At 34.2% G+C, this 15,888-nt stretch overlaps 3 protein-coding genes across 8 annotated transcripts; 2 read left to right on the forward strand and 1 right to left on the reverse strand.

The window, feature by feature from the left end:
* Positions 1-1,911: 1,911 nt before the first annotated feature.
* Positions 1,912-5,220, forward strand: LOC121130186 (pantothenate kinase 2, mitochondrial). Of its 4 annotated transcripts, none has more exons than XM_040725947.2 (3): positions 1,912-2,030; positions 3,314-3,629; positions 3,963-5,220. In XM_040725947.2, exons 2-3 carry the CDS (start codon positions 3,320-3,322, stop codon positions 4,766-4,768), a joined length of 1,116 nt encoding a protein of 371 aa, XP_040581881.1. In that variant the 5' UTR covers positions 1,912-2,030; positions 3,314-3,319; the 3' UTR covers positions 4,769-5,220. The 4 variants fall into 4 exon arrangements, with proteins under 4 accessions (XP_040581881.1, XP_040581878.1, XP_071749918.1 ...); XM_040725944.2 differs by lacking the exon at positions 1,912-2,030 and adding an exon at positions 2,105-2,314; XM_071893817.1 differs by lacking the exon at positions 1,912-2,030 and adding an exon at positions 2,739-2,864.
* Positions 5,221-8,041: 2,821 nt separating this feature from the next.
* On the reverse strand, positions 8,042-9,707 carry LOC121130061 (protein grainyhead). The gene is made up of 3 exons (XM_040725757.2): positions 9,524-9,707; positions 9,352-9,440; positions 8,042-9,296 (listed from the first exon to the last, which is right to left on the reverse strand). The coding sequence occupies exons 1-3, from the start codon at positions 9,705-9,707 to the stop codon at positions 8,517-8,519; spliced, it is 1,053 nt and encodes a 350-aa protein (XP_040581691.2). The 3' UTR covers positions 8,042-8,516.
* A 31-nt stretch (positions 9,708-9,738) lies between these two features.
* Positions 9,739-14,672, forward strand: LOC121130062 (uncharacterized). Of its 3 annotated transcripts, none has more exons than XM_040725759.1 (7): positions 9,739-9,874; positions 12,417-12,688; positions 12,741-12,858; positions 13,095-13,170; positions 13,247-13,573; positions 13,633-13,770; positions 13,826-14,672. In XM_040725759.1, exons 2-7 carry the CDS (start codon positions 12,637-12,639, stop codon positions 13,952-13,954), a joined length of 840 nt encoding a protein of 279 aa, XP_040581693.1. In that variant the 5' UTR covers positions 9,739-9,874; positions 12,417-12,636; the 3' UTR covers positions 13,955-14,672. The 3 variants fall into 3 exon arrangements, with proteins under 3 accessions (XP_040581693.1, XP_071749753.1, XP_040581694.1); XM_071893652.1 differs by lacking the exon at positions 9,739-9,874 and adding an exon at positions 11,488-11,839; XM_040725760.2 differs by lacking the exon at positions 9,739-9,874 and adding an exon at positions 12,138-12,188.
* Positions 14,673-15,888: the final 1,216 nt, after the last annotated feature.

The following is a 15,888-nucleotide window of genomic DNA, read 5'->3' on the forward strand; positions in this document are numbered from 1 at the left end:
GTTCCAAAATTGCGACTCGACGTCTTTCCATATTATCGGCTGTTGTTTCACTGTTGCAATTTAGATTTTGCTGCAGTTTTGTTTATAACTAGTCAAGACCCTTGCCTCGAAGTATAACCCGGTTTCAACTCAATAAAATCATGAATATGTGTATGGCTTAAAATTTAAAGGAGTGTTGAGTTTTAGACGCGCATATCTGTACATAAAGGCCAAATTGATCTTCTATTTACACAAAAGGTTAGGCGTAATATCAGTGGTGGTGATGATGAGATACCTCCTGAAGATCTTGCCAACTTCGAATTTCCTTCAACTACTAATGTGGACGAGTTTTAGTATGTTTACAACTATTAATACTGGTCAAAGGCAAAAATTAACGAAGAAAATATTCCTAAAATAATGATTTGTCGATATATTATAGCAAAATTTATAAATTAATTATGATAAATATTAAACTTCATTTATCACTTTAAATTATTCTTATAAAAATGTTTGTTTTTTTTGTTTTTTGATTTAAATACAAATTGCTAAATGTGGATATTTTGGGTCTTCATTTTTCAAAATTTTAGCCTAGTTTTTTTGCTCATTTTGGTCAAGAAAATCGCTCAGAATTCTAAGTCTACTGATTAGGCAATCAGTTCTAGGACTGATCCAACACTAGTGATAGGTAATATAAATATATAGATATTTAATTATATCAGCTTAGAATAATAAGTATTAGATTAATTTTTTCCACTTCGTCATTCTTCCATTTTTCCTTGACAATAATGCTGCTCAAATATCAGATTGTATCGTTTACATCCAGTCATATCTAATTCAAGTGAGAAGTCATATTTGTTTATTCATCAAGACTTCTTGGAAATTTGTCACTTTGATGACGTAAAAGTAGTCAACTATGAGCCCCTAAACGGCTTCTCGTTCCATTATGATGTATGCAAATTGTGTCATCTGTGAAAACGCCTTAGGAACTGTTCGAATTATGTCGGATGATAATGTTTTCTTTATTTTTAATACGACATTATTCATTAGTGACAGTACACAACTGAGTGATCTTCAATAGAATTAATCTTTCAATTTATTCATAAGACAATTATCTATGTACCGGGTGGTCCATTGAAATCTGAACAGTTACTAATTCAATAATTAGATACGGTTGAGTGATTGAAATTCATTCATATTTCGGTCTATTAAAGAATAAGCGATTAGTTACAAAACAAACATAGACTCTTTGGCTTCGAGAAAATGACACTTGAACGTGATCGACGAATTTGCATTCCCACACTCCAAGCAGTTGGACGTCTCCAGGACCTCCGTCAACGCCGTCAGCAAGTTCGAAACGTTGGAGAGGAATGAGGGCTCTTTCAAAAAGGCCAAACTTGAGTTAACTCCTTTGGAGTTAAAAGTCTCCACAAGTACTTCAGAGCCCATGCAAGAGATCTCGAGATTTCACACCAGACTGCCCAAAAAGCTATTAAAAAGTGGGGGGAAAGAGCTTGTGGAGGATGGAGAGGCCACTTGTAAACAAGTAATGAAAGAAATCTATCTCCTCCGTTTGCAAGACTCTTTTAAGTTCTTTTGAACTCTTTTTTGACACTTTTGCCCCCCTACAGTACTGATGGCAATCCCCTCAACTACACGTTTTGTCAGCCAACACTGGAACGCCATCACAAAGGACTATATCCGCAGCGCGCGCCAGGCCTTCAGCTACTCCGGGGAGCTATCATAGCCGCTAAGGACGGCTACACTAATTATTAAGGGAACTCAGACACACATATATTTCAAGTATTAATTTTCTTGATATTATGTTATTAATTAATCAATCATATCCTATTAAAGTTTAAAATTCAAAGTGTTCAGATTTTAATTCACCACTCGGTATATTTATAATATTTGAGAGCGTGTACTCTAAAAATTTGATTACTCATCTACAAAGTAGAGAACATCCAGGCATGGCAAACACGCAGAGAGATAGCATGGAGTATTTTATTGGATTGACGAAAGTTCAACCAATATAGAAGCTATACATTTAAAGAGTAAGTGAAAATATATAACTAATTTGCACATATTTCTACATAAAGCGTATAAAAACCTAATGTCAAAAGGCCTATCATCCACTCTCTCAATAAATATGTAGTAATCTGTCTGGATACTAATATTGAATAGTATTTAGTTGTACTAAGTAATACGCGCTCACTTAGAAGTCATTAAAAAGTTATCAAATATTATTATGGGGAATGAAGTTTCTACTCTTAATCATGTCATCAACATTAACGATGATGCAGGGAGTAGTAGTAAAGGAGGGTACAATTTGATTGAGGTAAGGCACCAGAGATACTTAACTAATTATTACTTTTGAGAGTAATACAAATGATAATTTACTAATATAATAAAATCAATAAATAGTTTCTGAAACGATGCGGAAGGGAAATAAAATAGTTTTACTATGTATGTTGCTATGAGGTCATATCATATATTATGATCACGTGGATATTTTGACATTTACAACATCTCAAATGGGCTGATAATCATTAATCCACTAATTCAACTCTCTTGAGCGGGGGTTAATGCCTACTACTCCCAAAATCAGAATTACAATTCATACAGGGATGCAATGTTCTTCCATATAATTATATCTGAAGGTATTATTTCAGCTTTTCTTCACTCGATTTCATGCTCTTTCTGCATATAAAGAATTAGCGCATAAATTTCAAATCGAGATCATGTGAATAGTAATGACGTCATCTTTGAAAAAGTAATATTATTAACCCATTAGCAGGAAATTCAAAATGAGGTGGAGAATGCTTAGAAAATGTATTTTGCATAATTTTTTTAGGCCTTGGAGCTGTAATATTAATATCCTTCAAGTGGTACGTATAAAAATTTGCTATTATGTAATATTATCATTGGTTCGTAGCCGTTCATAGAGATGATAAGGAATGTCAATGTATATAATAAATATTTATTAGTATGTTTGTATATAATAAAGGTGGAGAGAGAAAGAGAGAGAGAGAGAGCAAAGTTATGAACGTGGCTGGGGAGATGTCGCTTCCATCGCTTACATCTTGTTGACAGATTTCTTTACAATTAAATATTTATCAGATGTGTCTTAAATTGTACTGTATACTGCATACATAGTTAGTTTATAGGATGTATGTTGATGCTCAACTGAGCTAGTTAGGATTACCATTGAGTAGGAGAGCGGAGGAGTAAGGGCTACTAAGGCTAAAGCCGTGTCTCCTGAGGAGGATATGGACTGTCGAGTGCATTTGGTGTGATTACATATCAATTATGATGTTTCTTTAATCTCTTGTTCTAGGATTCCATGATTCCATCACCTATGGCATTCTCAGGAGAGTATATGCCGCCCATGCCTTGGTTTGGCATGGACATTGGCGGAACTCTTACTAAATTAGTTTATTTTGAACCGGAAGAAAGAGTGGAGCCAGATTCCTCTACATTGTCTACGATTCGGCGATATTTATTGATGAATAAAGCCTACGGAGAGCATGGACATAGAGATATCTATTTACAGATTGACTCTGCGGAAATTGGAGGAAAAATTGGAACACTGCATTTCATTCGATTCCCAACCTCTGAAGTGAATTCCTTCATTGAACTTGCAAAGGCTAAAGGCAATCATTTTATTCACTTACAATTATAGGGAATTATTTATTTAGAAAAATAATGGGTTCATTCACAATATTAAAATTGATTTATTATATTTTACGCAATTATATGATTTAGTCAGCATAATTTAAATACAATTAAAGTTTAATTTAGCCATTTATTCACGGTCTATTTAGCTATTATAAATCAAGAAACAGGACCTAAGTCAAGTTGAATATAAATTACAATGAATTTACAATAGTATAAAGCAAACGAATGAATTAGACTTTCCCATTATTAAATTTTGTATCATATTCTACTTACCAATTACTATAAGTACATGTATTTTTTATTTGTAGGAATGGCCAGCATGGCAAGCACAATTTGTGCAACAGGTGGAGGCGCCTATAAATTCGAAAAAGACTTTAAGGAAAATGTCAACATGACTTTAAATAAATTTGATGAGCTCAACTCCCTTGTGAGAGGAATTCAGTACATTAGAGGATTCAAAAATAATGAACTATTCTATATTCAAGACCACGAGGTGGAAGGAGAAGATTCTTATACAAATGTGTCCTATACCTCTCAGTCTGTGTATCCATTCCTCCTTGTCAACATTGGATCTGGGGTGTCTATTCTATCTGTTACTGGACCTGAGACTTATAGAAGAGTCTATGGAACTAGTTTGGGTGGAGGAACGTTCTTTGGTCTTTGTTGTCTTTTAACGGATTGTAGTTCATTTGAAGATGCAATGGAATTAGCGTCTCGTGGAGATAATACGCGAGTTGATAAATTGGTGAAAGACATATATGGTGGTAATTATGAAAAGTTTGGTTTGAGTGGAGAAACGGTTGCCTCGAGTTTTGGTCAAATGAATTCTCAGCTGAAGCGAAAGGATGCTTCTAAAGAGGATCTCGCACGGGCTTGCCTTGTGACCATCACTAATAACATTGGCTCAATTGCTCGTCTGTGTGCCAAGGCCGAAAATATTGAGAGGGTTCTTTTCGTAGGAAACTTTTTAAGAATTAATACGATATCAATGAAATTGCTATCTTCTGCAATGAAGTTCTGGTCTGGTGGTTCTATTGAGGCTCTATTCTGTAAGCATGAGGGATATTTCGGTGCTGTTGGATGTCTCTTGGAATTAATGAAGACTCATAGGTAACAACAGCTCTGATAATTATTGATATTGTCTGAGCAGCTTATTGAAAGTCCATAATATTCGAACATTGGACTAGTGGATCTAAAATGAAGTTTGACTCTTATAGAGTTGTATTATGATTTCTACATAGACATTAAATCCATTTTGTTGCAATAATTATTATTAGTTATTTAGTATAGTTTTTAAGTTTTGATACATAGGCGTTAACGCGTTGTCACAATAACAAAATAGTACAGTAGATGCCAATCGGCAATCACTACGTATAAGCACAAAAAATTGCATTTGTTACAATTTTATTCATCTCGCACAAAAATCCTTACACATTTTATGCAGATAATGACTATTTTCTCTGCAATATACTCCTAATAGTAATCATAATTAATTTATATTATATTGTTACAAAAATCAGTTATTTTGTATGACTTTTATTCAATAAACATAGTTTAAAAAACGTACTCTTGGGACTTCAAACTTGAATAAGGAGACTTGAGGTTTTTATTTCGAATTACTTATAATTTGGTATTATTTAAGTGCTATTGATCTTTTTGTATGATTTAATTATGATATTCATAATGACCGGAGGTGGATAGCTTTGCGTTAGTTAGTAATATATTAGTGTAACGATATTATATTTCTAGTTACTTAAATTATTAAATTTATTACTTTACTAAAGAAGCAATAAGTAGTATATTTTTAATTCAGTAATATGTAATAACGTATTGTATGTCACTTCATTGAATCTGTCTTTAAGTTATTAATAAAATGTCTGTATCCGATCAGAAGACGTGCAACAAAAAGTCAAATTCTGCCACTATGTTATTTTTAGGGACTATAAGTTTATATCTGATACCGGCTCCTCCGTCTAAAATGCATCACTTTTTGGAAAAATATAAAAATTATTATATTACAAAAAATATCAACAAATTTGGAAAATTTTAATTCATAAATACAATCCAGGGACACTCAATCAATGTAGGAGTCTTTCGCCTTAATGACCAGTTCCAGCATGGTGCGGAACTTTGCACAGCACAAAGTTAAGTTCTAAGTAGGATAAATCAGTGATGATCGCGGCCGTCAGTTGCTCTTTTGTCGTGTATCGGACTCCCGAAAGCTTCCCTTTGAGGTGCTCTAAAGTAAAAAAAAGAACAATCCGGGATGTGGATAAACCAAGAGTATTTTTCAACTTGTTGAGGAGTATTTTGCACCGGGACACACCCTTTAATTGATCTTAAGGCTTCAAACCCTGACGAGGAGTTATCTTGTAAGGATTCAGGATTAAGTTTTGTTTCACTAAGTGGCGCATGGTGGTCTGGCTGCTGCCAAATTCAAGAGCAACACCATTAACGGCCACTTCTACCTTCAATTGTGCCTTTAACTTCCTCAACGAATCCTTTTGGTCTTAATTTGGACCTGGTAAAAGCTTTTGTTGTGCTCTGGTGGTCAATCGGTATAGAGAGTGGTCACAGCACCGCACTTTAGGGATCTCTAAACAAATTATTTTGATATATCCTTTGGAGAAGCTGCAAAATAACACTTGAATTAGTAAACATTCATCGTTACCACAAAAAAAGAATAATTGTCAATATATAGATTTTATGCATTTGAAAGAGGCCATATCGAGGCCAAATTAAGTCACATAAACCAAATGAAGGTTTTATACATTCTTAGAAGGGGCTTCGCCGAGAATATATATATTTAAAAGAAATTTAAAACATTAAAATTTTTGGAGAAACATTTCAATTATTAAACTTTTTAGTAAAAAGCAAAATTCCTTAATTTGGGGAGGGATTCAGCTCCTCGGGCTCACGATTGTGAACGGTTCGTTTCTTTCCTATTTAAGTATTTAAATCAAAATAAAAAAAACGAAATAAAATATTTAAAAATAAATATCCCTATCTCAACTCATCCCATAAATTTGAATAATAAGCCTATAATTGACCGGACGCTCTATCTATGTATATTTGTATATGTCGTATAGAAGTTACAAGTTGTAAAATCAAATTTTACAAATTACAATTTCTTCGTCTTAAAATGCATTATTTAATGACAAAATTGATCATTGCAATGATCTATTAATTGATACGATCATTTCATTTTGATCTATTCAAATTACATGGTTAATATAACTGTAAGCATTTAAACTTTATAATGTGTCAAATATACTTATATTATAGTAATTTATATTAAAATAGTCAAAAATGACACCGTTAATATATATATCATCCATGGAAAATTCAATTATTGAATTATCCTCATCCCAAGGAATGAATATCCTTCATTTGAAATTATTTTGCTTATTTTTGAGTGGTAACTTGTGCAATTTGCTTATACAAGTTATAAGTTACCTTTCTATCATTTTCTTGATTTTTAGTCAAGATTGTTTTTGCATTATCTCACCACATATATTCCCAATTTTTTATCATTGTCATAAAATAAAAATCAGTATCCCAGAATATAAAGAAAATAAATATTGACTGAGGAGCCATTAAGAACTTAAAGATATAGGTTATTTAACCAATCACTATTAACTAAGAATGTAATAATTAAATTTAATCAAATGTGTTATTTTAATCGAAAAAGCCGTTATGTCTATAGATGATATTAAAACAAAACCATAACTCTTTCTAAGATGTGTACATTTTAATAGGTTACCATAAAGATCTCCAATTTAGAGTATTACAAAAAGGTATTAAAAATGTTGGGTATTTTCTCAATTATTATGCTAATAGTACAAATAAGAAATATAATGCTTCTAAAATATCCCTATATTCAGTTTATACAGATCCATTGTCATAATAACCTGATTATTTCTAAAGACTGAAGCGTATCTCATTTCCACACAAGTTTCTGTTATGTATAAATCCTAAGAATGATAAGTATTTTTAGCTGACGGTATTATGATAGCTGTTAACGATAATTGAGTAAATTCCCTATGCGCTCATGTTTCATATGGAATGACATCCATTATAAAATGAATCAAGAATAACCACTAAATAATAGTCGAATACGTGGCAATTAACTAGATAGTAGAACTTTAACAGAGTTTATTTCGTTTCTGGACGGAACAAATTGTTCCAGAATTGACAGAACTATGGACTTAAACCCATTCGCGTAAGGGATGATAATTTTATAGAAAGTAACTGATATTGTCCGAATATAGCTAGGTTTCTGCGTCCGTCTCCTACTCATAGATTTAAAACAATTAGGATTGAATCCTTATTAGACCAATAATCGACTCGAACGTATAAAATAACTTCTGAACAATAATATAATATATATTTTTTTAAATATTTAATTTATTTTTTTCAAATGTTACACAAAATAAACTTAATTTTGGTTTAAATACTTAAATAGAGAAGAAACGAACCCTTCACAAAACTTAGTACTAAGTTAGGGATTCATTATAACAAAGTTATAGACTAATATTTTTTCATATCATTTTTGTTTTTAGTTAGACATTTTGGCATTAAAGATTACAATAATTCTATATATAACACGGAAATATACATATTTAAATAATAAATTGGTTCTATAAATATTTCAATACTGAGAAATTTAACACTTTGGAATGAAATTAAGTAAACCAAAAGAAGAAGTAATCACAGGTGGTTTTTACACACAAAAAAATAAAGCTTTCCTTGAATATAATTTGGTAGTTACAATACTTATAGGTAATCTTAAATATTTGTAAGATAATTAACTTTTCTTAAACATCATGGAAGGAAGAAAGTTAAAGAGAGGGACATATGGCTCATAGGCTCTCATTGTTATTGTTATCGGCACTACTATTGTTGTTATTGGTGTCTTTCTCGGACATGGAATGGTGTGATTCTCCTCCTCGGATATCCGGGAGGGATGTTTTTAAATCAACTAATACGATGTCATGCACCGTCGACTGAGTATTTTTCTCTTCAAAGGCAAGCACTTTCATCAAGAATGCATCTTCATCGCAGTAGTATTTGAGCATGTCATCGTCCACTTTGACAACAATGCCTCGTAGATCCCTCCGATATAAATGACGTATATTATTAAAGTCAATTTGGTATTTGGCTGAAATGGCTTGGATCAAGCCGAACACAGAGGGAGGGTGAACGTGTAAAGCTGTAAAAATATCCTCACTGTCTTGTCTGACGTATATCATAACTCTAACGGGCTCTGAGCCTACTTCTCGATAACGAATACATCTCCTCTTTGGAGATAGGGGCTCAGACGAAGCTGTTACTGCTGTTGTTGGAAATTCGTCAGGAACTGAGGGAGGAGGAGGTGGAGGAGATACTCCAGAAATAAGGCGTTGATAATTAGTTAATGGGTTGAAGAGAACGGGTTTAGAAGATAGGTCTCCTGAGGGCTTGAAAACAGAGCGGGATTGTCCTTCTCGACAGTATTCCATGGGGCCACTGTTCTTTTCGATTTCTCGAACAAATCGTTTTAAATCCTCACGAGTTTTCCGTTCAGCTCCTTTGTCGCAGAATACTTTGACTTGACACACGGCTCGGCTGATGAGAGTTCCAAATTCATCAGAGGTGTCAATCTAATGAATATAAAAGCTATTACCTTATGGATTGAATAAAATGACTATAACAAACCTGCAGCTGTAGAGGAATGCCTTTGATGCCCTTTTGTATACTGAAGTCTGTAGAGAGGCATCGAACTGCTATCATGATGTAGGCGTTACCTAATGAATACAATAATACAACGGAAATTAATGTAGGAATTGAGAGCACACAACCTATTTTGTTATAAATATTTAAAAAAAACCTAAATCAGGTGACCACTGAACAGAAACTGCATTGAAAGCAATTTCAGTGGGTGGGCCAACGATGCCAGACACTACATTACACTCCACATCCAATATTCGAATTTCATCGCTGTGCTGTCTAGAATGCCAAAAAGCCCATGTTTTAAGAGCCTCTTCTCGGGATTTTTGCTCCCTGAAATCCATAAGTATTATACTTGTAACAGTGGAGCCTTAGAAAGAAATTATATATAGAGAGATCAAGACCCAAAATTATATAAAAGGAGAAACGTGAAATACCATGTCGTAAACTGGATTCAGGAAAACGGTGAAATTCCAAACTGAGACCATAAAACAAATCTTTGTTGATATAGGTAAGGGGATCCTCATTTTTACGAAATTTACAGGCTGTAGGAGCATCTAAGATATAAGTAAATTCTCTTGAACAGAGCGGGAGTTCTTCATCGTTGTTTGTATCAGTAGAAATATGATGAACAAGTGGAGCGGCTTCAAGAATAAGGCTTTCCACATCCTCATCATGTCCCTGTAAGTGAAATGAGAAACGTTGAACAGATCTCTCCTCGTCACTCCAAAATGAGGGCAAAACAAGTGTCCACAAGTTAGAGTAACGAGAAGAGGACTACTCGGATTCAAAATGGCACATTCCTTTGGCGAGGAAGAACTCCTGGGTGTGAAAGAAATGGGAACTTGAACGGTGCATGGCGGATCTCCCTTAGAGGGGGTCGTGGAGGAGGAATCATCTGCGTCTTCTTCTTCTTCTTCCGTGGGAAGAACGGAGGCAAGTCCCGGGAGAATGAGTTCCGTCTCAGGATCATTGCTTTGTACAACGACATTGGGAAGGATTCCTTCATAGTGCTTGACTAGCGTGGCATCGTTGGAGGCCAAAATCGTGTCTTCGTCCGATTGTGCATGGATGATCCGCTCATTTTTATCTGTGTCATGAGCCACTAAGGAGAGTCCGACCACAACTCCTTCACAAGAACGCTTCTTCAGTGCCATGTTCCCCTCCAGACCCTCTCCGCACGCCCTTTCATCCTCTTCTTTGTCCTTGTCATTGGGTGTTTCCTCGGCGGTAGCTCCCATCTGCGGACCCGTGCCTCCCTGCCCCTCCTCTTGATCCTCATCCTGCTTGAGGTGAGAGTGTGTCACGCAGGAGGAAGAGGTGCTGTTATTTGTTGTTGTGTTTGAGCTTGAAGCAGAGCAAGTGTAATAAGGAAGACCCGTCCGTGGATCCGTTTTCCGACGAGACATGTTGATTCTCTCTCTCCCTCTGTCTCCCCCGGATGATCTAAGCAACTTGTTTCTCCTGCCGCTGCCGCCGCCGCCTCTATCCCTCAATTCTCTGGAAATTGCATTCAAGAACAACTCAACTGGAACCTTCTTCTTCGTCTTCCAACAAGTGCTAAAGTCCTTACTAGTTACTATCCAATTACCAGTCTTTTAAAACCAACATGAATTATGAAATATTAATCTGAGTTCTCACGACCAGCCTCAGCCTGCGAGTTCTTGTAATGCTAGTGCAAGGCGCAAGTGCTCTTTCCATTCCACCAATACTTCTTATTCACTTATTTATTATTCTTATTGGGATTCAGCCCGTTTTCTTCTTCCTCTCTTTTTCTTTCTAGTCTTTGGTTCGTAGTTCACAAAATCACCATCTTATTGTAGTGTAGTTAGAAAGAAAAGAGATGGAAAACAATAAGAAGTAGGAACTTACATAGGTGCAGAGCTAGGAATCTGCTTGATCTATACATTATCCCTCTTTTTCTTTTAATCAGCGATCGCTTATTGCCGCGCTCTCTCTCTTCCTCCTACTCCCTCCCTCCCTCTCTTTGTCCTTCTCTTTCTACGTATCTCCTCTTTACCCCTTACTTCTACGTATGTACTTCTAAGCTCTTTTTCTACGATGATCTACCCTCCATCAACCTTGTTAGTTCTTAGTACTTTTTATTATTTCTTTCTTTGCTCCAGTGTGAGTCAGTGCAGGGTAGGGGGTGGGGAGAAGAAAAATGCTGACTGTACATGAGTAGTAGCATAATAAGGTCAACCTTCATCTTAACAAGGTCATGTGGATTCACAGAGACAAGGACAGAACTTTTTCTTTCCTTGATTCTCTCTCTTTATCCCTTCGTTCCAAATCATCATGGACGTATCTACTTTATGGGGAAAATGCTGAACTCCCCCTCGCCCCCTCTCACGCTCGTTCCCTTTTCAATATTATTATTATTATATTCAAAGTACTTCTTCATGATGTTCGCATGATTTTTTTTTTTTTAATATTAAGAATACGATGATGGCTGCTCGCATATTTCTCCTCTCCTGTTTGTACTTTTTACTTCTTCTTTGTGTTCATTATTATTATTATTGAAATGGAATGCCAGCCATTTCTTTTGTCATTATCGCATGGGCTAGCTGCTTCTACAGGAGGGGGATAAAACTTGTTTTTTCTCCCTATCCCCCGCCGGAATTATTTACTACCCCATACTAATAACAATTATATAGTTTTATAATATAAAACTATATTTTAATATACTATGAAGGCTCTCCTCCGGCAATGACGATAATGATTATGACACAATACGAATCATCACTCATATGTGACGTCACATTCTGTCATGCAATTCCATTATTTATTACACGCACGACGTGGGATTGACGGGAAATATCTTTGTAAAAACCTATCACATTGTAACCTTTAAACTTTGATAATGATATGCTCATGTACATTATAGACTGAAATTATCTTTATTAATAATAGTTGGATTCCGGTGGGCTAGGAGCTCAATTTGATACATTTTAATTAGATCATATTTATTATGTGCTCGTATTAAACTAATTATTTGTTAATTTCGTCATGATGATAAGTTTTTTTGTTCCCCCCCCCCTTTTAATGTATAGGTTGCGTGATCAACTAACTACTACCTATAATCGCAACTCCGAGGCTAGTTGCCGAACTGCATTATTGATTAATGATTCTTATTTTGCTGACACGCAGAGGGAGCTCATAACGAGACACAATTTGACGTACGCTCGAGATAGTTTAAAACGACAACAAATCCTTGTTTCATTGATATCAAACTGATCCCATTGCATTTGGAATATATTTATATAATCAAAAATGGCTCGAAAATTCCCTCAGTTTCGGTATAGCAAGGATGGCGATGAAGCAGGTAAAAAGTTATTAATAAAAATAGCAGGGTATTATTAATGATCCAATTACAGATGATGACGATGAAGAAGAAGGAGCCATTCCTGTTTCGCCCCGGATCTTGAGACGTCGTCGCAACTCTGAGCATGACATGAGCCATACTCCAAGGAGGATGTATAATCGTCCTAGATTGTAGGAAATTTTTCTCTCTACCATCTATCTAATCAATTATACTGCGATTTTAAGATGTCTTTGAATGATCTGCTTTCGTGATCTAGTATTGAATAAATACTAGATTACCAATTAATGTTCAAATCAGCTAAGGAATTGTTTAAAAAAAGAAGTGTACTTAATAACTTTTAATATTTCAAGATATATATTTTAAAATGATTATATCTTTTTTTTTTTCCTCATCATGATGACGCTAGTAATTCCTTCTCCAATGATGGATTTTTTCCAATTGAAAACATTACAGAGTCTCACTCCAATGACGAAGGCTTTTCAGTAAGAAGGGCTAACAAATTATAATTATATATATATTATATAATCAGGAATGTTTTTATATGATATTTAACATTAGGAAAATGAAATCGAGGGCCAGGAACTATATTTACATTTCCTTTATGAGAGGATGAGTGGAGAAGGCTTGGACCCTGAGGCTCATTCCGGTCTCTCTGAATACCACTTTAATTCCGTTCACAATAGAGAAAGGGGCCGTCAAAATTCCATGTCATTAGATAATTTCCATAGTCCTCTATGGAGAAGGACTGGAAGAGAGTTACAGAGCCTTGCAGATGAATTCGTAAGAACGCAAGAGCGAGAGCAAGTTCGAATTCTAGCGGACTCCGTGGATGTTGTGTCTTTAAATATGGAGAAATTTTTTGCACTCTTAAGAGAACTCTTTCAAGTTAGTTCAATTCATTTACTTTTTAAGTGTATATCTATTTCCTTTATGTCGACAATCAGGGAGGAAAAATCACTCGAGAACGGATACTTGTTTTGTTCTTCTTTTGTAGCGATATAGCAATACGTGCAGCCCGCTGTCAAATGGATGGCCTACTTGTTACATTGACGAATTGGTCTTTACGATTCATACGAGAAAAGGTGGAATCTTTGTTATATTCTTGCTCAAAAATAATGCTTAATGGATTGTTTTTAGGTATGCTCATGGGTGAATCTAAATGGAGGTTGGCAAACGGTTTTACACCGGGGGGGTCAATGTTGTTCAGCAGATGGCCATTATCGGAATGTGTGCCGCAGTCATGTTATGTTGCACTATATATATTAGAAAAAATCTTTGAAAAAAACCTCCAAAAAAATTATACATCAATTCCATTTTTTACTTCTAACGTAGTCGTCGATTGATACATAAGAAGTATGCCAATACTATTTGGCGTCTTTCTTTCGTTTACAATAGTGGTTATAATTAATTTTGTTGAAATGTCGGACGTCAAAGCGTTTTTAGTGGCTGGATGTTACTCTTTATAGCGGCAATGAAGAGCCAATTATGTACTTCATCCTTTAATAATGAACCAAAATCAAAAAACCATTTACCAAAAAAAACTATATAACAAGAATAATTTTTATAAAAAAAAAACTGCCAAAGTCTCTAAATTTAAATATTTATTTGACATTACTATTTGCCTTAAACCATATTATTTCTATGTAGACTGTATAATTAATTATGATTCCATTTTATATCGCTAAGATCAATGGCATTTACTTAGAAAAAATTTTAATTACCTTATAAAACCTATTTTATTTGGATTTTAGTGATACATTTGATTTATAGATTTATTTTTTAATTACTTATTACTGCCACAAAAGTACTTTTTCTTAAAATTCTGTTATTTTGTTACAAACAACATTTTGTATCTAAAGATTTAGCACAGTCCTTCTTCTGTTTTTTTTTATTATTATTGTTTCCCGCTCATTTTCTCTATGAAGTGCCTTATTATGATACATTTTTATGAAATACATGTTGAAGAAATTATTTTAAATCCTAATTATACTCTACTGATCTTTTATTTCTATTTACAGGGTGCGCCGGTATGAATTCCTTTTTCCTAAAAACCAATAAAATGAGTTTTATCATTTAAAAAAGTTTTATTTTTGTCTCATAATGGTATTACACATTTAAAGTTTAGTTTTACACAGTTTTAAAAATCATATCATACAATGAATAAACCATACTTAAGTATTTCAATAGACCGCGATTTTTTTGTTTCTCTTTAAATAACTTTTCATTGAGAGGTTTAAGATGGAGGGTTATTTTATATAAAAAAATGCCAAATTGAATTGTAAACTTATTTTTTTTATATGTCTGAATGATTAGTTGATTGCGTATTTATTTATTTTCTTTTCTGCAAAGGTCTTAAAAATATGGTTTTTCTCTCAATGAATCCGGTTTCAATTACTTGATTAGAACAAACTGCACTCATTTAGAAGTCTGGGATAACACCCATTCTCATGGCACTAATTTTAGCTCTTTAGTGTATTTATTTTTATAGAGTTATTTCTATTTTAAGTTGTTGTTATTTCAAATAATGAACCTTTTATTGAACTTTTTTTTAAAGTAAATTAGAAATTAAAACTATAAACGGTTTTGTATAAATGGTACCAATAAAAACTCAAGAGCTGAATGGCAATTAGTTTTCTTTATAAAATACAGGGTGTGGGGAAAAAATCTTTACTCTTCGTTTTTGCCAGAGCCCTATAAGTAGAGTTACATCACTGGGCTATCCGCTTTGATCATAGCTGACTTCCTAATGTGTTTGAGTCACGGCCCAAAGCATTCAAAATTTAATACTATATTTGAGGCGAAGAACTCTACAAAGGCGATATATGTTCTTAAAATACCCCAAGTATGCACCCTTCTCGTGAGCCGTGGATTACAAGAATGGTTCTTGAGCTATGGGGATGAAACTTTTTTCATTTCCAAGGGACAGCTTCCTTGGAAGGCAATGGGTCCTAAAAATGAAATGAAATCATTCGAAAACATAATATTATTCTCGATTGTGCTCTAAAATTTTTGAAGAAATAAGGAATTCCAACTCTCAAGCCATTCAAATATTGTTTAAACATCTAAAACATAAAGTTCCAAGGTTCTCCAAAAACTCCAACAAACCCATTTTCATTCGGGAGAACAAGGGTAATGCTAAGAAAAATTAATAATTAAGGAAATCTCAAACAACATTTCATTTCAAATTTCACGTAAAAAAA

The sequence above is a fragment of the Lepeophtheirus salmonis genome, chromosome Z (genome assembly GCF_016086655.4).
Source record: "Lepeophtheirus salmonis chromosome Z, UVic_Lsal_1.4, whole genome shotgun sequence".
NCBI classification, from domain to species: Eukaryota; Metazoa; Arthropoda; class Copepoda; order Siphonostomatoida; family Caligidae; genus Lepeophtheirus; species Lepeophtheirus salmonis.

Coding starts and splice junctions, on each gene's coding strand:
- LOC121130061 (XM_040725757.2), bottom strand. CDS start 9,707: ATGGATTTCAGGGAGCAAAAATCCCGAGAAGAGGCTCTTAAAACATGG. Junction 9,441..9,523: donor TCAGTGGTCACCTGATTTAG/GTTTTTTTTAAA, acceptor TGTATTCATTAG/GTAACGCCTACATCATGATA. Junction 9,297..9,351: donor GCATTCCTCTACAGCTGCAG/GTTTGTTATAGT, acceptor TATATTCATTAG/ATTGACACCTCTGATGAATT.
- LOC121130186 (XM_040725944.2), top strand. CDS start 2,225: ATGGGGAATGAAGTTTCTACTCTTAATCATGTCATCAACATTAACGAT. Junction 2,315..3,313: donor GAGGGTACAATTTGATTGAG/GTAAGGCACCAG, acceptor CTCTTGTTCTAG/GATTCCATGATTCCATCACC. Junction 3,630..3,962: donor TGAACTTGCAAAGGCTAAAG/GCAATCATTTTA, acceptor TTTTATTTGTAG/GAATGGCCAGCATGGCAAGC.
- LOC121130062 (XM_040725759.1), top strand. CDS start 12,637: ATGGCTCGAAAATTCCCTCAGTTTCGGTATAGCAAGGATGGCGATGAA. Junction 13,574..13,632: donor TCTTAAGAGAACTCTTTCAA/GTTAGTTCAATT, acceptor GTCGACAATCAG/GGAGGAAAAATCACTCGAGA. Junction 13,771..13,825: donor TACGATTCATACGAGAAAAG/GTGGAATCTTTG, acceptor GATTGTTTTTAG/GTATGCTCATGGGTGAATCT.